This window comes from Xyrauchen texanus, chromosome 5 (genome assembly GCF_025860055.1).
Source record: "Xyrauchen texanus isolate HMW12.3.18 chromosome 5, RBS_HiC_50CHRs, whole genome shotgun sequence".
In the NCBI taxonomy this organism is placed as follows: Eukaryota; Metazoa; Chordata; class Actinopteri; order Cypriniformes; family Catostomidae; genus Xyrauchen; species Xyrauchen texanus.
In genome coordinates, this window is record NC_068280.1 from 48,077,497 (window position 1) to 48,102,459 (window position 24,963).

Consider the following 24,963-nt stretch of genomic DNA (forward strand, 5'->3'; position numbering starts at 1 on the left):
TGAGTGTGTATATATATATATATATATTATTATTTTTTTTTTTAATTATTATTATTGTCAGACCCACATGTTTATTGTATACTATCTACTAAAATTATGAAAACGAATGATAAAATAGTTTGTACCCCGTTAAATGGTCCCCTGTATAGTTAACAGTTTGTTTTTAGTTTACCTGCTTTTATTTTTGTTGTTGTTGATGAATAAACATCATTACCGGCAACTTCCTCTTTTCATTTTGTATGTCAGAGATATTACAATATAAATTATAATTTTAAATTATATTTAGTCTTTGGTACACATCTTTGGTTTTGTGTCAATGAAGGGGTACTGAGCTTTAATTTAAATTATTTGTAGATTACAGATTATTTGTCTCAAATGAATGGATTCACCAGAGCATCAACGCACATTAACACACTCCCACATCTGTATAAACATGGAAAATACAAACACACTCAAAGTTCAGTAATAATCAGAAAGCTACATTCTATGCCAATAGTTGTCTGTGTTGTATAATTTATTATAGAGCTGCCACAGACACATGAATAAGTGTGTGTGTTTATGCAAATGTATGCTCTACTTTTAGGTGCGATAATGAAATAGACCCCTCATACTTATCAAATAAAGTACTGTACTGAAATCACTGCAGTGATTATATAGTATTTTGATACTATATATATATATATAGCATGCACTTTTGTATACTATTTTGAACTTTCTATTTAACTTTTTCTCACTAATTTTCGGGAAGTGTTGTTGCCTGTATAAATGTCTCTCCTCCTCTCTCTGTTTCTCATTAGAGTCCATGTTTCACTCTTTCCTATGTTCTCTCTCCCACACACAGACACACATTCGTTCATATGTTATACATGTTCATCCCACACTACAGCTGTTGTAGAGTATGTAAATATTGTTGTAGAGTATGTAAATGTTAGTGGATAAACACATTTTTATTTCTCTCTCTCTCTGTCCTTTTAAACGTTCTGTTCTTTCTCGCTCGTGATTGTGGTATGATATATACACCGAAGAGCATATTAGTTCTGTTTGCTAATGCAAGAATCACTATTACTATGGCTCATACTTAAGGTTACATTTGTTTTAGAAAATACAATTTAGATTCACTGAAAGCATTTTGAAATCGGATAATCAATTCAGCTTTTTATGTTTTATAGTCTCTCTTAAGTGTGTGTCATACAGTATTTAACTATGTTATCATTTCTTTGGGTTTTAAAATGGTCATCCTGTCACGATCAAAACATATATGATATATAGCACATTGCACAGGTCTCAAGTGAATTATGGGGCTCTAAAGGCAGCTATTTATTTCCCCAGCATGCATTACTTTTCTCTGCAGTCTTGCCAAAGCTCTGATTGGCAGGGAATCTTTATGCATAATTGAGGGTTCTTTATTTATTTATCTATTTTTTATTATTGATTCAAAATTTCATGCTGAATCAGGTTCTTTGGAGAACAATGTGACAGCTTTCCTAAAGAGATGGTGTGAATATGACTAAAGGATACATGACAGGAGGAAAGAGAGAGAGAAAAGAGAAAGATGGGTTGAGAAAGGGGTATGGAATGGATGGAAGACATATTGCTGCTATCAATAATATCCTTTCATTTCTTTGCAGTGCTTCGCATTACTTCCAACAAGCACACACACACACAAACACACACACTCAAAGACTAACGCACACATACACACACTAGAGGCAATGATCTTCCCGCTAGTCTTAATCACATTATGGCTGCTGCCCGCGATGAGGTGTACAGTTACAGTACATGCATGGTTTAAAGAGACAGCTTTAAAGAGATAGCCAGGCATTTTGTAGCATTCAGTAATAGCCTTAGTTTGTGTTATGCAAACAATATAAAAGAGAGAATAGAGGTTAATTTTAACATTGGGATGAATTCAAACTTTTTAACGCTGCTTAATTTAACAGAGTTAATGTATGCCTAATTTGACATTAAAGACATAAGTTCACCCAAAACTGAGAAGTCTTAATTGAAACGATTGAAATCCCATTTTCTAACCATCATGGCATTCCCAACTCTAATGACTTTCTTTCTTCCGTTGAACTTAAAAGTAGATGTTTTTTAGAATGTTCAAAGACCGTAAAGTCATTGTTGAAATAGTCCATTCCATGCTTGTGCACTATACTCCGTTAGCCCAAAGTATACTTTGTTCAGATGCGAACGCTAGGTGTCTGCATACACGACGCGTAACAAAAATGTTGTCAACACAACACATGTGGCGTATGTTCATGCATCTGGAATTATTAGCTCTAATTAATGGGTCCACAAGGTGGCAACACTCACAATTAAGCCATTGCGTTCATGAAGGACTAAAAGAAGATGTAATTGGTGCTAAACATCAAAAGACAAAGGTGGAAACACAATAGTGGATATGCACATTAAGAACGAGTGAGTGAGGCGGTCAGGAGATTCCAGTCTGAAGAAATATAAAAAGATCTTTATGTGTCTAAACTCCTGGTCATAGCATGCATGCACCAACCACCTGTGTATGCGTGTGCAGTAAAATTAAGTATACTTTGAAAGACTAGTGTTCGACTGTTCGCAGACGCTAAAAGCGGCGGTTATTTGCACGCGCTCTCTGCTCTGGTTTAGCGGCCAATTCACTAAAGAAATTATGCAGATCAGGCAATTGCACAAACACGGCAATAAAATCTGTGCTGGGCGCAATTTGCACGTGCAATTCCGATATCTCGCGGGTCGATTCTAAATACTATCATTGCATCCGGATATCCATACATTTCTACGATAAAGTATGCCAAAACAGTATGCCAATGGAGTAGTATGTCCGAATCCACAGTATTCATGAAGCAGTAAGCAGATAACCTACTTTTCTGGTGATATTCTGAATTGCGGATTGGGTGGACAATAAACGGATCCCATAATCCCTCGGGACCTGTGGCGACATCACGTTCAAAACATTGGATTTAAAGGAACAGTGTTGAATTGCTAGTCGGATGCCTCTTCTCAACTGTAAATGCTATATTTACCAAGATAATTGTTCCTTGTTCTTGAATGGTGCTCGTTTAACAAAACCAAAGCAGATATATTCTTTTCATACTACTCACATGCACAACTAAAAGAACATACTGTTTTGCCGGCAGATCATTCTGCCGTTGATACTTCATCAAATACAATAAATACTGTGACAGTATGCGGTTTCAGACACGTATATAGCGGAGGATGCACCAAACCACCGTTATGTGACACACTCTGCCGGATTACAGAATTACTTCACAATAGAGATTCAGACTATTTTTTTAAATAAAGCGCATTCTATCATGAGCTTAAAGGGATAGTACACTCAAAAATGAAAATGATGAGATGTGTATGACTTGCTCTCTTCTGCAAAACAGTTTTGAAGATTTGAAGAAAAAGGTCCAGGCTCAGCAGGTCCTTAGAATTGGAGTGGATGGTGATTAGATATTTGTAGGTCCAAAAAGCACAGATAGTCAGCATAAAAATAATCCATCCTATCTCCAGTGGTGACACTGATGTCTTCGAAAGCAAATCGATCACGTTGTGTGCGAAAAAGAACGATATTTAAGCACTTTTTTATAAAAGATCACTTCCAGTCAGGCGTTGACGAATGGCCGAATTTTCCCGAATGCTCCCGTGACGTAAGCGCAATGGCACATGAACTGACGCATGACAGACAAACAATCAATTAGTCGAAGGAATGTGCCAACGCACTTACGTCACTGGAGCACTTGGGTAAATTCAGCCATTCGTCAATGTCTGACTGGAAGTGATCATTTATAGTTTGCTTAAAAACTGCTTAAATATTGTAAAATAATTTTCATTTTTGGGTGGACTATCCCTTTAATTTAAATAGAAAGGAGGAGTGTTTGCGCAGAAAGGAATGACTTCATTTACTTATTGAAGACGCAGCGCAATTTTAGCACTGATTGTGCCTGCCTAAACCAGATTGCAGGTGTTTCGTGCTGAAATACTATACCATGCGCAAAAGTGCAGCAATTGTTTCGCAAATTTGCATCTGAGTCTTCTGAAGCCATCCGTTTTGTATGATAAAAAGACCACAATTTACAAATAACTCTCAAATTTAATTTACGCTTGCACATATCAAAACGGCTATGGCAAGACATGTCTAGGCAGGTTTGGTGTCATTAACGGCCTCACAATTATTATCACTTTTATTTAAAAAATGTTATGCCCAATCTATTACAAGACACATTTTAGGTTTCAAAACCTAGTGAGTTGCCCTGTGTAAAAATATTGGAATTACCGGATTAATGTAATCCAGCAGTCAGGATGTTTCTCTCAACTCATCCACCAGATGAATATTTGCTGTGATCTTTTCACAATGTATTTTTGGTCAAAATAAGATACAGTGTCTTAGAAGGCACCGTAATTATGCTGCCTTCCTTTTGCAACAGCCTTGTTGGAGAGTGCGCTGGTAGCAGAAAGTCAGTTTGTGACAACGTTCCCGATATTTGTCTTGTCTGTTGGGCTGAGACAACTGTCATATCTCCGAAAGGTCGAAATCATTACACCGTGGCACTCGCCGACCTTTAAACTCTGACAGAGCATCTTAACGGCATGGTGAATGTTTGCACATGTATGTATGTGGCAGGATAATTTAATCAGAAGACAAAGAAAACAAATGTACGGGTACTGCAGGTGTGGATGAATATGAAAAAAATGACAGAGGGAAGGAGAGAAACAGAGAGGGAGGCAGTTAGCATAGGGCAGTAGTAGTACTGGCTGGCTAATTGCTTCAGAAAAGGCCATGGCATTACAGTGACAAATATCACCAGCTGTGGCTCACCTTTTATGAATTCAAAATATTCATGTATGCACCGATTCATTGTCCAGGCAGAAAATATTGTGAAAGTGACCGTTCCGTGCATTTCTGAGCTTTCTAAATGAATCGTTCACCCAAAAATGATTCTGCCATGATTCGCTCACCCTCATGTCAAGGATATGTCATGACAGCCTTAACAAACTTTATACTTAACCTAGTCTCGTGGAATCACGTTACTATACCTACATTTTTGCGAAATTACTTTTATGTACTTTTTCTCATTGTGCATATCACAGCACTTTCTTGGTGAAATTAAATATGTATGAAGTGTGTTTAAATTGCATGGTAGCTCAACTGATTTAGCATTGCACTTGCGATGCAAAGGACCGGGATACAAGTCCTGAAGCATATGCAAGTTGACTCGTGAGCTTAAAGTTTCAGGAAGCACCACAAAAAGATGTGGTTGCTTTATCAATGGCGTTTTTCATGTCACAATTGCTTTTTATGACCAGTTAGGTTTAAGGTTTAGGGTAGGGAGGTTGGCTTTGTTGATGAAATTGTCTGGGAGAAAATGTAACTCGCTTATAGCGCCACACAGTGGACATTTAACCTCGGAACTGCCACAATTTGAATAAGAAACCATGTAGTACCATTTTTCTAAATGTCGGCACAGTCACGTAATCATTAGTAGATCAGGCTGTTTTCACTTGATGTGAAGTTTAGTTGTTTCTTGGGCAGTTTTACAAGATTGCTGAACAATTGGGGTAAACTATTAGTTGATTACATTGACATGTATTTGCATTTGACCAGCCAAATGCAAGGCAACTTATAATGCAGTTGAGGTTAACATTTTATTGAAGTGTGTGTTCCTTGGGAATCAAACCAATTACCTTGCCCTTACTACCACCATGCTCTACCAGTTGAGCCATTTGAGATTAAATGGAGGACAAATGAGACTTATGCTACGTAGATTTCTGCTATTTCTGTATAGCTAATCACATGTAGTTAATTTGTATCATTAAGTACTCATATGTATAGACAAAAAGTACCTTAAATACTACAATATGAAGTGTGAGCTTAAGTTTCTCTATAATGTTGTGTGTAAATATCATAATGCCAAGTATCAATCCATAAAGATGGTAAACCAAAAGAACTATGTTGTTACCATGGTACAGTGGTAATATCTACTTAATGATTGCCATATTCATTTAACATGGTTTTACATGGTCCTGCAAGGGACTTCTGACATGGTACAACCATGGTACATGCCCAAACACATGTCTAAAAAACAAACATTTTTGTTGTTAGTGTAATGGAATGTGAGGATGTCCCACATTATTGTCTGTATATGAATATACAGTATGTATGTGTGTATGTATACATGTGTTGTTGTCATTCAACACCCCGTGTCTTGTCTGTTTTTTCACCCTAAAGCAATGCCATCCATCATTTTAGACAGATGCAAAGACCCTTTGGCAGTATAGTGACAAAATGTTATGCTTTTTTTAATGTGGGTGTATATATTGCATACTGTGCACATAGTTTATGTTTCCTTGGATCTCTGCCTTGACTTAAATTTAGTGATCAGAACGTTATGATTTAATTTATGACTATGTGACTCATGGCTGGCTGTATAATTAAAATGATTCATGCAATATGTTAATGATTTTCATCAAACATTTTCAATGCAAACGTTCTCAGAAGTTGGTGTGCTATGGGAAATCCATTCAGAGTGCAGAAAACAAAACAGATTGGATATTTTTAAATGAAATGCATCAGGGTTTGAGTTAAGATATGGTTATTAATTGTGTGTTTTCACCTCACAGAAACTTCCACACCAGCTATAGAGACAACCAAACCAACTCAGCCTTCCTCTGTGGAAGCCAGCACCACCCATAAACCCAGCCCAGGTTAGTTCCAATCTAATCACATAATGTTGCATGCATTTTTTGCACTCACAATACATGTCACAAAAAGGGGATACATTTGGGGGGCCGAAACCCCCCACCCCCAAAAGTCAAAATGTTTGTAAACCTTATGAAATGAAATGGAACCTCTATATAGGAAGAAACTGGCAGCAAAAGCAAATTTGCATTGCACAAGTATGTACTAGTATAATTCTGCCTTGGTCTATGTCAAATTTATGGAATTAAACTTGCTTCACAAAAATTGTATTTAGCAGTCTAGCTAAATTAAGACAGCAGTCTTAATGGAAAATATGTGTTTGAAATATTTCATTGAATTTATTTAAAATTTAATTGAAATTACTCAGTATTTGTTGAGTCTTCGTAGCTACCTGCTTTAGTAAATATATATATATATATATATATATATATATATATATATATATATATATATATATTTTCATATATACACTGCAGAAAATTATTTTCTTACAAAGTATTTTTTTCTTCCGGTAAAAATCTTTCCGGTAAAAAGTTTTGTTTTTGTTTTTTATCCTTTTTTGCGTAAAAAAAACAAAAAAAACAAGAGTAAATATTTTCCAATGGAGTAAACAAAATAAACATTTTTTTTTTTTTACCTTTTGCAAATATTTTTATTATTATTATTATTATTATTATTATTATAAGCATAAATGTTATAACATTTTGGTAGATTTCTCTAAAAACAAGACAAAATATCTTATAAATAAATGTAATTTTGCTACTCAAGTAAATGTATCTTTGTTTTTTTTTTTTTTTTTTTTTTTTTGCACTGCCAAAATAAAGCAATTTCTTGTTTTCCATCTAAACATTCTTACAAATTGAGAAGCAAAATGACATAAACAGGGCAGGACTGAGAAGAGAAATCGGCCCAGGATTTTACATAGCAACTGGCCCTTTAACTGAAAGAATATGTCCGTTCTGCATAACACGGCGGCTCATTTTAGCTTATCACAGCCCATTCGGCCCGTTTGGCCGACCCACCATCCCGCTCGGTTCTCCCGATGGCCAGTCCGCCCCTGATCAGCCCCAAAGTGCATCGGCCCACCGGGAAAATACCCGGTATGCCAGATTACCAATCCAGCCCTGGGCATATAATACTTTGTCTTGTTTTCAGAGAAATCTAACAAAATTTGTAACATTTATGCTTATAATAAGAAAAAATATATATTTGCCAATCAGGAAAGACATTAAGTTGGTTTTTCTAACTATTTCTTATTTTAGCATAAACCTCAGTACATTTTGTTAGATTTCTCTAAGAACAACTTAAAATGTATATTGTATTATACACTTTATGAACATATGACACGCCAGACTTTTACAGTGTCTTTTTTTGGCAGAATTGATTTGCTTGCTGTATTTTTGCACGTTGAAGTCAAAGTTCAGAGTTCCATTTAGCTTAAAGTGCCGTTAGCTGTCCAATGTTTTGCTGGAGTTGATGAATATTAATGTAAATGTATTGATGTATTCTTTCCATCAGTTACCAGCGCTGTTATGCCGTATCACAGAGGCCTGTGTGATTTTGAGCAAGGCTTGTGTGGTTGGACCCCTGACCTGGAGTCTGACCTCAGCTGGCTTCTACACAGCTCCAGCAAAACCATCGCCTTGGGTCAGAGTCAAGACCTCTCCATGGGCTCCAGCAGTGAGTACAAACACACACACACGCAAACACACACACAAACACACACACACACACACACACACTGAAAGGTATTCATGCCTGTAGGCTTTTGTCTGAATATTTATGCTTAAAATACACAAAAGCATTACATATACACAAACAATCTCTCACACAAATATGCATTAGTAGAATATGAATTGTTTATCTTGGGGCCCATGCCTCTTTTTATTTATTATCACTCGATTAATTTTGTTTAACATAGCTGAAATGATAGAAGCTATTATTTTGACCAATTAGACAAACAAGTCATTGAAGTTATTCATTGAAACGGGCAATAAATTGACAATCCCAAATTTTTAATGAGATTTAAATAAGAGACGCTATCAAAATATCGCTCATAAAATAATTCCTACAAACTTACGAGCCTTCACACAATGTGCCGGTCTGAACCTGGCTTATACCATTAATATAATCATGATATGCATGAAGTTTGCTCATTTAATATTTCCAGCCAAATAATATTGAATATGTTCTATGTATTCCATATCATCACCCAGCCCTGGCTCCTTAACTAGTTTAACTAACTCGACTGCCATGATCAACAAGTTTTACCATAAATAATTAATGTTGATCCAACAAGTTTTGCTGGTGGCCATTCAAACCAGCATGAACCATCCTGTCCCAGTATGGAGATTCATGCTGGTCTTTTCCGCAAGGTCTTTTGCCCTCTTCTCATAGTAATATGATGTCATTTTTTATCTTAACGTCCCATTTCCCTTTCTAACCCAGTACATGCTCTCATAAACTGTGTGACCTGATTCCCTCTCTGCACGACAGTCTGCTTTCCACATGTCAGCCGCTGCCATGAAATCTAGAAGAGGAAAACAGAACGAATGCTCGGCATGCTTTCACTCCTCCCTAACACTGCCACAGTCCCTCTATTTCTGTCCCATGACACATCGCAATTAAGAGTGCACATTAGGAAAAAGGCATAGCGGTGACCACTGAAATAATGTTGATATGCTTCAATAATTATTGTTTTATTGATAGCAGGGACTGAAAGTACATCAAGAAAGCAATAAGCCACTCTGTGTGTTATGGGCTGTTATGTATAGCCTTGAGCGTGCTACAAGAAATTATTTTCATACTCAGTATTTTGTTTTGTTTTCCAATAAAAAATCTAAACATACATAAAACAAGATACATTTACATAAGATATTAAATTGCATAAGATATTTAGACTTTTTGAGATAATGCTGTTATTCTTGAATTAAGCTTGTTTACCCCATTCACAAATTGTTTTAAGCATAAATATAATGCTTACTGGAAAACATAAAAAAAAAAAAACAATTCGGTATTTTTAAGTGTGGCATATTGCTTGTATAGAACTGCCACAATAGCAATATAAATAATAATAAATTATTATTAAGCACATGTGCAAATATCGGCTATTTTACGGCTCTTAACAGCTTTCATCTAGAAACACTATTTTACCCCTTTGGTAACATTTAACCACATTTTGGGGATCAAAAGTAACAGTCAGTATCTGGTGTGGCCACCATCTGCATTAAGTACTGCAGAATGCAATAGATTTGCCTGTTCTTTCCCCACACTTCCAACAAGGCATATGCAAGTTCCCGGACATTTCTGGGGGGAATGGCCCTAGCCCTCACCCTCTGATCCAACAGGTCCCAGACATGCTCAATGGGATTGAGATCCGTGCTCTTTGCTGGCCATGGAAGAACACTGACATTCCTGCATTGCAGGAAATCATGCACAGAACGAGCAGTATGGCTGGTGGCCTTGTCATGCTGGAGGGTCATGTCAGGATGAGCCTGCAGGAAGGGTACCACATGAGGGAGGAGGATGTCTTCCCTGTAACACACAGCGTTGAGATTGCATGCAATGACAACAAGCTCAGTCCGATGATGCTGTGACACACCGCACCAGACCATGACGGATCCTCCACCTCCATACTGATCCCTCTCCAGAGTACAGGCCTCAGTGTAACGCTCATTCCTTGTCGTCAGTGAAGAGCACTTTTGCCAGTCCTGTCTGGTCCAGCAAAGGTGGGTTTGTGCCTATAGGCGACGTTGATGCCGGTGATGTCTGGTAAGGACCAGCCTTATAACAGGCCTACAAGCTCTCAATCCAGCCTCTCTCAGCCTATTACGGACAGTCTGAGCACTGATGGACATCCTGTACCTGTCCGGCAGGTGTGATATTCGGATGTACCGATCCTGTGCAGATGTTGTTACACGTGGTCTGCCACTGCAAAGACAATCAGCTATCCTTCCTGTCTCCCTGTAGTGCTGTCTTAGGCGTCTCAAAGTACAGACATTGTAATTTATTGCCCTGGCCACATCTGCAGTCCTCATGCCTCCATGCAACATGCCAAAGGGACGTTCACGCAGATGAGCAGGGATCCTGGGCATCTTTCTTTTGGTGTTTTTCAGAGTCAGTAGAAAGGTCTCTTTAGTGTCCTAACTTTTTATAACTGTGACCTTAATTGCCGTCTGTAAGCTGTTAGTGTCTTAACGAACGTTCCACTGGTGCATGTTCATTAATTGTTTATGGTTCATTGAACAAGCATGGAAAACATTGTTTAAACCCTTTACAATAAAGATCTAAAAATGGACCTGAAAAAGGGACGTTTCTTTTTTTGTTGAGTTTATGAAAAATGTAATTAATTTAATAATCATAATTATGTTAATCATAATCAATAATTATTCCTCCCAGTGTATGTACAGCAGATATTTTATAACAATTTAATGGCTTTGAATATGGCTCATCCGATTTGAATTAAGGTCCAGAACTATCCGTTTTATACTTGCATTCATGCTGTTTATATCAGTTTATCTATCTTATTTTCAGTCATTATATATGATGATGCATCTTGCCTTTTTGTGTGTAGACAGTGCTAGAGCAATATTGTTTGATTTATTTTGTATTATTTTTTTAATTTATTTTGTTCCAAAAATAGCTGAAATAAACATGGCAAATTCCCAGGATTCCTTTCTGGGAGATCTAAATTTCATTTTTTAGGATTTCTTCCAGCTGTCATGTGGAAAAGGGTTAAATCTGAGTATCTTCAAATGACTTCAGTGGCTCGGATTCTCATGGAAAACTGTATATCTGACCATGTACTCCAGCCATCACCTGCCTTCCTGGCGCATTTTTGCATAGACATCCATGTACTTAGAGCCTCCTGTCAGAAATCATTATTCCCTTCCCCTTATATGCAGTATATACTTAAGATCAAAAGGGATTTTTTACATAAGTAAAAGATATTTGCTGTTTTACCATTTTATCTCCTTATATGCATTCACATTGAAGTTAATGGGATTGTTATCCTAAACCTGTTTTAAATTCATTGCCTTGGAATATTTTAAAAGCCCTCTCTGAAAGACTTACCAAGCCATGGCGACAGCTGCAAGGTGTTATGGGCTGTTTTTGACTATTCTTGAAATGTTTAAGACTCTTTGGAAGCCAACTGGCTAAGTGATCTGACAGAGTCAGAGGTCACAAGTGTCTCTCCTGTCCAACAGAACTTTCTTCCTTGTGGGGGTCAAGCCCCTCCTACTTTAGCGATGTCAAAACATTCTTTCACTCGCGGCTTAAAGGTACGCTATGGAGGATTTCTTGTTAGCGATAAGTTTTCATTAGCGATAATTAATCATTAAAATTGCATTCTTGCCTCACCCTGAATGACTACGGTAAACCTAAAAAAAAAAAAGGATTTTACATTCAGAGCTATCAGGTTTGATTTTGCTGGAAATTTCAAGCTTTCTTCAGTCATCCGTTGTCCAGCAGCAGATATGCTACATACTTGCTCAAAATATATTTTTTGGATATATACACTCACCTAAAGGATTATTAGGAACACCATACTAATACTGTGTTTGACCCCCTTTCGCCTTCTGAACTGCCTTAATTCTACGTGGCATTGATTCAACAAGGTGCTGAAAGCATTCTTTAGAAATGTTGGCCCATATTGATAGGATAGCATCTTGCAGTTGATGGAGATTTGTGGGATGCACATCCAGGGCACAAAGCTCCCGTTCCACCACATCCCAAAGATGCTCTATTGGGTTGAGATCTGGTGACTGTGGGGGCCATTTTAGTACAGTGAACTCATTGTCATGTTCAAGAAACCAATTTGAAATGATTCGAGATTTGTGACATGATGCATTATCCTGCTGGAAGTAGCCATCAGAGGATGGGTACATGGTGGCCATAAAGGGATGGACATGGTCAGAAACAATGCTCAGGTAGGCCGTGGTATTTAAACGATGCCCAATTGGCACTAAGGGGCCTAAAGTGTGCCAAGAAAACATCCCCCACACCATTACACCACCACCACCACCAGCCTGCACAGTGGTAACAAGGCATGATGGATCCATGTTCTCATTCTGTTTACACCAAATTCTGACTCTACCACCTGAATGTCTCAACAGAAATCAAGACTCATCAGACCAGGCAACATTTTTCCAGTCTTCAACTGTCCAATTTTGGTGAGCTCTTGCAAATTGTAGCCTCTTTTTCCAATTTGTAGTGGAGATGAGTGGTACCCGGTGGGGTCTTCTGCTGTTGTAGCCCATCCGCCTCAAGGTTGTGCGTGTTGTGGCTTCACAAATGCTTTGCTGCATACCTCGGTCTATCAGCTTGAATCAGTCGGCCCATTCTCCTCTGACCTCTAGCATCAACAAGGCATTTTCCCCACAGGACTGCCGCATACTGGATGTTTTTCCCTTTTCACACCATTCTTTGTAAACCCTAGAAATGGTTGTGCGTGAAAATCCCAGTAACTGAGTAGATTGTGAAATACTCAGACCGGCCCGTCTGGCACCAACAACCATGCCACGCTCAAAATTGCTTAAATCATCTTTCTTTCCCATTCTGACATTCAGTTTGGAGTTCAGGAGATTGTCTTGACCAGGACCACACCCCTAAATGCATTGAAGCAACTGCCATGTGATTGGTTGATTAGATAATTGCATTAATGAGAAATTGAACAGGTGTTCCTAATAATCCTTTAGGTGAGTGTATATACTGAGCACTTTATTAGGAACTCTGTGGTCCAAATAAAGTGCCCGACGGGGTTTTCTGCTGTTGTAGCCCATCCGCCATAATTGTACAGAGTGGTTATCTGAGTTACTGTAGCCATGAGTGTCCGAAATTTTGCATTGCAGTCATGCAATATGACTGCTCCCTTCTAACGAAGAACTTTTTGATGACATTTGTATGTGTTGATTTATCAAGGGTTCAAATATCTACCTTTCTAAATATGTATTTATACTGTTTGTAAAGATTAAATAAGAATTTTCCGGTAATAGCATGTAATGAATGTAAACAACAACGATCGTGATTTTTCTTCCCTACAGTGTACATACGATTTAAGCAAACAGACGCTGTAGTTACCTAAAGTGTTTAGAGAAGGGCTAAGTGCGCTATTGTCACTCACAAAAGCTTGACTTTTCCTCAAATGACACTCTTGAGTTTTCGGTATAATCTCACAGTGGCAGTAGCAAGAAATGCAAGAAATGCATGTTGCTTGGAAACACAGTTTGTTTTCAGAAAATGCTCAGTTGTCACAATCAGCCACTGTCCAAGAACCTTTTGGACAGTGAATAGCATGTCTGACTTGTCCTTGTTCTGTCTGCTATCTCACAGATTTGGGAAACTATCTGTACATTAAGGCCAGTCCTGAGACCCAGGGCCAGAAAGCTCGGCTGTTAAGTCCCAGTGTGGATCCAGACAGCGGACCTCTCTGCCTGATTTTTTCGTACCAGCTGGAGGATCAGGGAACCCTGAGGGTTCTACTGCAGAACAAACACCAGGAGGAGACCCTCCTCTGGGCCCTTCAAGGAGACCAGCAGCCCATCTGGAAGGAAGGACGTACCATCATACCTCGGTCTCCAAACGAATTTCAGGCAAGCATTTCAAGATTAGATATGATATATTGAGAACAGTAATGTATGATAAACAGATGGGTGAAGGATATTTAGGCAGTATAATTACTGCACTAAAAAAAAATATATTCCTTGCATAAGAAAGAATGAAGCAAATGGTTTAAATTTGATTTATATAAATATGCCTAACCTTGCCAAGTATAAAATTAATGTAAAGCAAATGCTACCAAATTGTATTTTTTCACTAAGTTTTAAAGTGCACCTATTATGGTTTTAAACGTGACTAATTTTGTTTTAAAGGTCTCGTACAAATTATTTATATGCGTCCAAGTTCAAAAAACTATTTAATTGCATAATTTAAATTGCAGCGCTGCCTTTTTTTTCACCAGTGTCAAAAACGACTCAATCAATGATCGTTTCTAAAGCATTCATTCTAAACTCCTCCTTTTTAGAGAGCATACTCTGCTCTGATTGGTCAGATGTCCCAGTCTGTTGTGATTGGTATACCGCTTAGTGTAGTGTTTGAGGGCGGGTCAAAGCTGTTCGCGAGCAGCCAATAAAGACCAGAGGCGGGTTTTTTGTTACCAAATTACGGTTAGTACAGGAATTTCTGGAATACATTTTTTACATTCACAAACAGCTATATAACACACTACATTTTTTTATTTTTTTTATTCTTTTGAGTCTAGGACTAGGAGTCTAGGAGTCTTATTTTTTTGAGTCTAGCATTAACTTTTGGGATTCACAAAATATGTTTAACACCATTAAATTGAGCGCAGTTAACTTACTTAATACATACAATTCTAACGTAGTTTGACATTGAAGTGTACGTGAAATGCCATTTAGCATCCCATTTTACCTCTGTAATCCTACGAGTTTCCAAGTTTAACAGGATATTTGCCATAAAAATGTAGGGTGAGACTTCATCCATTAGGAATTAATTGGATTGTGAAAAAGCATGAAAAAGTCTATGGGAGCCCATAGAACCATACATAGGAACGTTATTAAATTTGGCACACTTATAGAGGCAACTCTGAAATGTAACTGACCCAAATTTGGGGTCTTTTACTCAAACCCTCTAGCGCCACCAACAGTTCAAATTTGCACTCATGTTTTGGCCTATAACTTTTTAACCATAAGTCCTAGAAACTCTGATTTCCTATGATTTCTTGGGGTCATGCCCCATAAAGAAATATCAACGCATTGTTTTTCAGCTCCGCCCACTCGATTTTCCGCCATTTCAAAATTTGTGAAAAAACTCCTCGACCGTATGTCTGATTCGTTTCAAATTTTGCACAGAACATTTAGAGACACTAATGACAAAAGGTTATGAAATGTATTATGATAAACAAAACCATTCTCGTATGCTTCGATGAATTTGATTGCAAACATGCCAAAAAGGATGTGAGGCTGTATCTTCGCAACCCTTTAGCATATGTACATGAAACTTGGTATATGTCATCACAATTACCAGTGTTTCGACACAGTGCTTCCTAGTGGTAAGGAGATGTGACACTTCTATATATAGAGGAAAAAAATAGACGAAATGTCTATTTTTGCTTATAACTTCTGAATAGTTTGCTGGCTGGTCTCTTTAGATTCTTTGGGGCATACAAAGTCATATGACACCCAGTTTTCATATGTTTGCCATATTGGGCATCGTCCATTTAGAATTTTGTATTAAATTGCTATAGATTACAAACAGCATTGGAGTAATTCAATTCAAAATGGCTTAATCGGCATGACTGTGAATAATACAATATTGCCAAAGTATCATGGAGTATCATTACGAAATTTGGTATGTGTCATTTGGGCCATGTCCTAGGTACTTTTTGGTGACAGTGGCATGTAGTGGTCAAAAGATACAAATAAATGCATATAACTTTTGATTAAATGGGCCCATTATCATGAGACTTGCGTCATTAGCTTTCTTGGGTCATGCCGAGCACGTTAATACCAAATTTGACATGGTCGGCCATACTTCCTGTTTGGCATTTTTATTTAATTTAAACCCAACTTTTTTCAAACTCATCCTAGAACTGAAGTCCAATTTTCCCAATGGCATAAGACACTCAATGAAAAGCTCTTTGATAGACCAAACCGTTCTCGTTTAACGCATCAATGAATTTAATGGCAAGATGCCAGTATGGATCTGAGGTTATATCTCTGCAAAAATGTGCAATATTGACATGAAACTTTGTATGTATTATTGTGACCACACCCTGTCAGCATCACATACATTTGGTGATAGCGCCTTCTATTGGTCAAAAGTTATAATTAACCGTATTTTAGTACTAACAATTGCACCTACTGTATGTTTTTATGCTGCTTTTCTTAGTCATAAAATGAACGTTTCCATACATACAGAAGCTCACAGAAGTCAGGCATTATTATTATTTTTCTGACTTGTTTTCTAAAAATGACTTGATTTAATTATTTAAGATTTGCGATTAATCATCTTAATGTAAAATAATAATAATAATAATAATTGAATAATTCTTGTTAATCCATTAACAGCCCTAATAATCACCTATTTGAATGATTACCTATTCATGGACATTATTTGCTTACATAATGCACTTTTTAGTCTTTGGGAAAATCACTTTCATTTGACATTTTCAGTTTTCTCTGTACTTATATGATCTTTTTCATCGCACAGGTTGTAATCGAAGGGTATTTTGAGGGTACCAAAGGCCACATCTGGATAGATAACATCCATATGAGTGTTAACACACCACTGGAGGAATGTACTCGTAAGTGTACATTTTGTGATTTTCTTTATACTCTTAAGTTATCCTTTTTATAAAATCATGTTCATTTGTAGCTACAATTTAGACCAAAGCCTTGCATTATCTCTACCTGATGTCAGGCCACTCTCTCTCTTTTCCTGTGAAGTCAACTTTATCTCTTAATTGCAGATGGCATGCATTCCAGTTCTACCCTTTTACTTCTGATATGTCAAGATCCTCACTCCATAGAACCTCTTCTTTTACTGTGATCAAACCTAGCCATCACAACCACAATCTCAAAAGAGCTTCTCAAAATAGAATTTATTCATAAGAAAAGATGACACACACATACAAATATTGTGGCTCACTGCTTGCCATCAAACGCAAAATGTAAAATCAAATCTAGGCCATAAATGCTCCTGGGCCCCGATGCTAATCTATGTTTCATTATTTCTCTTGTGCGGCTCTTTCTGTGTTTGTAAACAGAGCTTTTTAACAGAATTACTTGACAGACTGAGCTTTTTGTGGATGGATCTGTATTGCACAGAAGCTTTGCGGGTTATGGTCTTAAAGAGTTTTGGATGTGACCATGTGGTCGCTGGTGCTACGATTCCCAGTTTATAATGGAAACACTGATTTAGTCATTTTTGGCTCCAAGCGTCAACAGTTGGCTCACAACAAGGAAACAGGACTTAGTGGTTCATTTTGAATCCAAAAGTTGGAAGCCTCCTGAGCCTGTCTATGCATGCTGGGAGCACTCTTATCAACCAACGCAGTTGGTCTAGCGGAGAAATCTGCGGAGTTCCCACCAAAAAGATATCCCCAAGCCCCTGTTCCCACACAATGGTTTTTTTTTTTGTAATTGTTTTGCAATTCAAAAATTCAAACGGTCTTATTCGTCCCTTTCCCAAAACAATATCTTCAAAACATTAAACAATGCAAAACTTTAAAAGAGGCTCCCGCACCAACAGAAGGTTTAAAACAAGAATTACGCCTTAATCAAACCCTGAATGGAGGATTGGATGGAGAAATCATTGTTTATTTTAAGGAAATACAGTATAATAGTTTTTTGAATTGAGAAACAACACCTGGATGAATCTCATGGAACCTTTTGGGAACATGTCCGGGTCATATTTCACCCCAAAGTCAAAAGAAAGATGTAAGAAAAGATATATATAATTTACTAATGCATATTTCTATGACCATTAAGAGTTTTTGCATTGTAACACTACTCTACCACTGGTTCTGAACCCTGTTTCTGGAGGCCCCCCCAACACTACACATTTTGGATATCTTTCTAATCAAACACACCTGATTCAACTCATCAGCTCGTTAGTGGAGACTCAGACACCTGAATTGGGTGTCAGAAAAAGGAAATATACAAAACGTGCAGTGTTGCGGGGCCTCCAGGAACAGGGTTGAGAACCACTGCTCAAGACGATGTTTCCGGATGTATGAACACTGTGTCACTTGGCTGCCGCTTCAAATCCTGACCATCTGTTTTTTTAATTATAATTTTTTTATTAGCTTGTTAGCAATCAGAATCTTTATGATCATAATTATTATTATTAGGGCTGGTGTATATTGATAGGTCCTTAGAAAAGCCCTTATAAATAATCTCGGACTGATTGACGTATTGAATTGCTAAATGGATTGCTGTGAACTTTAGGCCAATGATTGTTCAGTGTATGTTCAATAATATGGAAATTAATAATATATTGGATTCTAAAGCACTTTTTGTATGGTCTTATCAATGCTTTACGTGTCTGCCTCAATAATGTTATATATTCTAATTATCTGAATTATTATTTTAAGTATTATTTTTATTATATATTATTTTTAAGTGTTATATTTTTTTATTTGAGGGGCTTTCACTGCAAATATTTATATATGCGATTAATTGCAATGTAATTAATGTAATTAATTAGCTAAAAAAATTAACCGATTGACAGCCCTAATTATTATTATTACCTTTAAGGCAATTGAGACAGTTTAACCCCCCAATCTCTGTAATGCAAATAAAAAAAAATCTGATTATTGTAATGCAAAAAAATAACTAAATATAAGTTGATTTGTGGATAAAATATATGACCCGGACGTTTCACCCACTTATCTCTCAAGCAGTGTTGCTGACTGAGCCTACAAAGCCAATAAAGCCATTTTTTTTTTTTTAAATAATGAATACAGAATTTTGAAACCATCATAGAATTTGCAAGACTCTTTGATTTCCTCTGAGGTCTCCAGTGTTGTTTTTTTCATCATGTTTTTTATTTTTTATTATTTATTTAGAGTAATCGCCGTTTGATAGAGCACGCCAAGGAACATACCCCAGAGTTCACCTCAGAATGTGAATTAATATTTTGCTCTGTTTGTGTCTCTTATCTCTTTCTCTTGTCTAGAGCCTTTTGCGGCATTTCCCCCGGACATGACCGGTGAGTTGAAACTCTCTGCCTCGGGTGTGAATGTTTGCACTTCCTGCTCTCTGCTCTGCTCAGCACTTATTGTTTACAGTGAAGTTCTAGAGTTCGTTTTGCCTCCTAGCATGTGGTATTTATGCAGTGATTCAGGGAGCCTGGGGTTGGGTGTTGGGCTATTTGAGGTGACCATTCCCTTTCTTGACATATTTACGCACCTTTAAGGTCCCTTTAAGCATCCAGTGGCGGTGAAAAAGTTAATGTCGTTCCAAACCCGTATGACTTTCTTCCGTCTTATTTTGCAAAATGTTTGCTTTTCTGCTGCTCATATTTCATTTAATGAAACTGAATGCATACTGGTGCCGTCAAGCTCCAAAAAGGACAAAAAAGCTCCGGACCCACTTTATATTTGGCATCTTTAACTACTATGTACATATGCATTTGCTACAATGTATATATTATGCACATACAGTACGTGTTGTTGCATTGTACTTACATTTAAAGTACCTGCATTTAATTACATCTGTAGTTACACTGTTAACCTAATCCTAAAGCTAACCCTACCCCAACCCTAAACCTACCCATACCTCAACCTCAGTATCAGCAAATGTGAATCTTGTGAGAATTTGGCAGAACAATGTGTAGTTACACAATAAGTACATTGTATTTAATGTATTTTAAAGTTAGTACATAGTAGTTAAAGACACCTAATATAAAGTGGGACCCAAGCACCCTAAAAGTACAGTAGTTGTTGTCAAGCATGTGCTATATTGCAAGTCTTCTGAAGCCATACGATAGCTCTGTGTGAGGATCATTATTCGCATCGTAGCTCTCAAATCTCATTTATGTTTGCATAAACCATCACAAGAACCAATGGCATTTTAAGTCATTGACCTCAAACCAGGTGCGACTCATTGTGAGGTGCCACGTTTTAATTTGTGTTAGCATGAGTGAGATTTGGCAGCTAGTTTTTTTTAAATCATTTGTAAAAATCCTTATCTTTTAATAAAAAATGACTGGAAATGAAATGGAAATTCAGGTGTGTAAACATTGGAGTATTTGAGCATGAGGTCAGTAGATGGGACATTGTGACTCATTATTAGTATTATATTTTGACTCGAAGGGCTACATTGTTGGAGGGTTTTACTTTTGAAAAACTTCCAAACAACCTACAGGCATATTAGCATCCACAAACTAGTACCTGCACTTTCCTCTATGAAATGAGAGTGCACAAAAAAATCAGGCAGAACATTGTCGCTCTCCCTAATGAGTAGCTCTGTCACGCTCCGCAGCTGAATATAGCATAACAAGATGTCTGCCTGTGCCGGGTTCTGCTCAGATGGCAGGATTGCATCAGAGACTCGCGGTGTGACTCGTTGGAGTCCCTGGAGAACAGTTTTTTGCTGTCATTCTATTCTCGAATGTTATCTTCTCACTCGGTGCTTGCTAATCCTTGAGAGCTGACAAGAAATTCTGCTTTCACTTGTTGTGTGATCAGAACATTTGTTACTATTTTGATTGGTTGCATAAGAAGGTATGTAGGGTTGTATTTATTTTCAATGTGTCATGAATTTGTGAAAGCATTTCAAATTTAAAGGCCAACACAAATCACTATTGATCCCATTTGCTTTCTTAATGCAAAAACCTGTGTCAGATTTAATTGTGCACATTATTCCATATTAAAAATTGTTACATTCACAATACATTTGAATAAAATTGAATATCATATGCCGCCTCTGAAATGACATTCCTTTTCTACTGACGTCACAAATCCATATTTATTTCCAATAGCTTGGCACGTTTCTTATGGAGGGCCAAATAACTCAAAATGAATGTATTCATTAATTGTTGAAATATTTAAATAAATTATTAAATGCATAATGAAATTGTTAAAAACTATAAAATGATTACATGAATCATTAAATCACTAAATTAATAAATGTCCCTTGTATTCCATTTTAGCACTAGTTTGCATCCATGTTCATTTAAGCACAAGCTTCGTATTTTCCTTTTCAGGGTTATAGTTATCCACATGTCACTCAACGTCAGTGGGCGTCACCTTTCAGAGTAGGACGTCCTCTTCCAATGACCTTCTCTCACAGACACAATCAACACCTAAGTAAATGTCATGTATAGCCTTTATTTTGAGCAGAATATAGCTGCAGGAATTGCTCCAAAAAGGGGCAGGTGCTCCAACCTGTCATTAAAGATATAAGGATCCCCTTACCTAACCTTAACCGTGACTGGGAAGTGACACCCCGTTTTGGAGTTGGCATAACCCCCTTTTGGAGTAACCACGCCCCTTCTGGAGTAACCCTACCCTCTTTTGGAGATTCCGCTCTCCCCATTTTGAGGTCTCCGGCCTGCAGCTATACCTACTTGTTTATTTCCCTTACATTCTCTATAGGGGTTGAAATTAAGTGATTGTCAATGTTTTGGTGGACAGCTTCATCTGATCTGTTATTTAACTAAGCTTAGCCATAGTTTTAGTATGAACAAACGTGCATAACCTCACTAACCAGAATGTCCAGAGAAATCTATTTTAAAAGGTGATACCCACTGTCATTGAGTGGCATGCTGGCAGCAGTTACCCTGAAAATGAAAAGGCATGAAGCTTAAATGAAAAATCAACCCAAATAAAAATGGAAGCAAACTAGTGCCAAAATAAAAAACAAGGGACATCTATTGATTTATTTACTGATGAAACGATTCATTTAAATATTTCTAAATTTCTTTCTGTATTTAATTATTTAATTTTGAGTAATTTGGCCTTTGTACGTTTCTTGTGCGTAATGCCCAGTTTTCACAATCCGATTAATTCCAGATATAAGTGAAGAGTTTTTTCTCATTCAATGTCTTATTTCACTCGGAAATATGGAAGCAAAATGGGTTGCATATTTATTAATTCATGTGTACATTAATAGCATTTCCTATGGTTAAATAAATGAAAAAGCAGGGGCCAGATTCACAAAACACTCTTAAGAATAAAACTTTTCTTAAGTACTTTTTAACTTTTTAAGAAAAAAGTTACAAATATTTTGTGTTCTCGAAAAGACTTCTTAAGAATTAATTGTACTTGTGGAGCGGAGGAGGGCGGGGCCGGGCTGAAACAACGCGTGCCCGGAGCCCCAATTAGCCTGATGGGGCGCGAGAGGGATAAAGGCAGCTGATGACGACAGTTCGAGAAAGAGAGTGAGAGAGAGAGAATTACGAGCAGCTGCCCTGCCCGCTCTCTCTCGAACTGTCGTCACCGGCCACCTTTATCCCTTGCGTGCCCCATCAGGCTAATTTGGGACTGGTCGCACGTCGTTCCAGCCCAGCCCCACCCTCCTCCACTCCACAGTACTAAGGAACATTTTTACAAACTTAATTTGCTTTCTTAAGTTTTTATTCTTAAGAATATGTTTAGGAATCCGGCTCCAGGTTGTATAAATAAAGCATATACACATACTTGAGTGGATTAAACTATATAAGAGTTATGTAACTGATTCACTATTGCACACTCAGGTCTATCTCGCAAAATTTCAGACACATTCAATTGCAGTCTTTTGTAATTGTGAATGTGATGCATCACAATGTATTGAAGTAGTTGGCGATACCCAGCCCTAGTATGGTCTACTGCAATAATCAATTACCTGTAGACATTCTGTGAGAACTGAAAGACCAAATCGAGGGAGAACAGAATGCATGTGCCTCTGCTTGGCAATACAGCCTCTTGTTCTGAATGCAGCCCCAATGTACCCCTAAAAAAAACAAAGTTTTATCGAGAACTACCAGCACTTGCTATGTAGCCCACTGCCCTTTGAATAGTCCTGGAGAGCCATTCTTCCCAAAGTTCAGCATGCAACCAATCACTGAAGCAGTCTGCTGTACATTATGATGTATCGTAAGGTATTCTCACTCCCCAGGACTAGAGCAGGGCAGTCTTTATTTACAACATGCTTGGACTCTGACTCAGGTGTCTATTTGTAAGCACGTTACATAACTACACTGCATTCACACCCATTGTTTCACTGTATACAGCGCTATGCAGCTGAACCAATTGCTGAACTGACATAATCTGGTAGGGGGTTTAGGGTTAGATTTTAATATTTTGTCATATTGCTTACTCTTACTTAAATTATAAATCATTTTAGTTGACGATAATGTCCTAAACTACTAAAATATGCAGTATGTATTACAGACCAAACGTTATTCAAATATTTAAACATGTGAATAAACATTTATTCATTTAAATGCGTATTAAGCATATTAAAATATCGATCAACATAATATGCAAAATGTGACAATGCTCCTGTGGCTGGGTAGAGGGCGGGCCCACAACCCGGCCCCTCCCTCCGCCCTGCCACAGCTCCTTGTTGTGAAAACCTTAAATATCAGTATATTATGAGTATATTAAAGTATAAGCTACTTTCTAGAAGTTACTGTTTTGTGAAATCCTCAAACTTTAGAGATAAATGTAGAGTAGAGACTAATTTAATTATAGAAATGTAAAAAAATGTAGAGAAACTAATTTACCATGTTTTGGATACAGTTTAGGATATTGCATTATGTGTTTGTTTTTTGACGGAAACAATATGTTCACAACGCTAGTAATGCTTTCTGACTAACGCATAACTAAGTTCAAGTTTACTGTGTATTTGCTTCATTGTCTGTGCTGATGTAAATTGTAACATTATGTTTATGTTGTGGATATAGCTGTATAAGCTCATATATTTAACTGTGACTAGTGTGTAACTTTAGTACAAGTTCACTTGTATTCACTGAAAATGTATGTTCTAATATTACTAGGGCTATTTAATGCATTAATCTAGTGTGATAAATTAAATATAAATATGTATTATATTTATAAATTATTATCTTTATTTAATCATTCAAAATAACATTTCTCAGCAAATATTCATTATATACGATTAATCGCAATTAATTAATCGTCATGTCATGTAATTAACTCGATTAAACATTTTAATCAATTGACAGTCCTAAATATTCCATTTGTGTTCGGATGTAGCTGATTAACCTCATATATATATTTGTCTCTTTTTTGTCTCGTCCTTATTATCGTTGACAAAATAAAAAAAAAGAGCCTTCAAGTCAAGTCGTAATTTTTATTTGTATAGCGGTAACAACTGTTTCAAAGCAGCTTTACAGAAAACTGTGCTGTAATGTCTGTTAATGTGATTGAAAATCATGCTTAAAAAATTATTTGTCTTTAGAACCACAGTGAGCAAGCCAAAGGGGACTGTGGCAAGAACCCTAAAACTCCATAGAATGGAGAAAATAAAATACTTTGGGGAAAAACCAGGCTCAGTTGGGGGAGCCAGTTCCCCTCTGGCTATACAGCATGAATATAATGTCAATATTATTATATTCGTCAACAAATATTTTCGTAAGTTATTTGCATTGACGAGATTAACACCGGTCCTTGCAATGCCAAAGTCATGGGTTCTATTCCCAGGAAACACAACACTGATTAAAAACCTATTTTAGACCTTGTAAGTTGCTTTAGATAAAAACGTCTGCCAAAATGTATAAATGTAAACATATTT

At 37.1% G+C, this 24,963-nt stretch overlaps 1 protein-coding gene across 2 annotated transcripts in view; it reads left to right on the plus strand.

Moving 5' to 3' along the window:
* Positions 1-24,963, plus strand: part of nrp2a (neuropilin 2a) — a 108,072-nt gene that overhangs the window by 70,782 nt on the left and 12,327 nt on the right. For both annotated transcript variants that reach the window (XM_052126537.1, XM_052126538.1), the window contains exons 11-15: positions 6,622-6,705; positions 8,219-8,380; positions 14,033-14,292; positions 16,931-17,024; positions 19,400-19,432. In XM_052126537.1, coding sequence (XP_051982497.1) covers positions 6,622-6,705; positions 8,219-8,380; positions 14,033-14,292; positions 16,931-17,024; positions 19,400-19,432 — 633 coding nt within the window. The remainder of the gene's footprint in view (positions 1-6,621; positions 6,706-8,218; positions 8,381-14,032; positions 14,293-16,930; positions 17,025-19,399; positions 19,433-24,963) is intronic.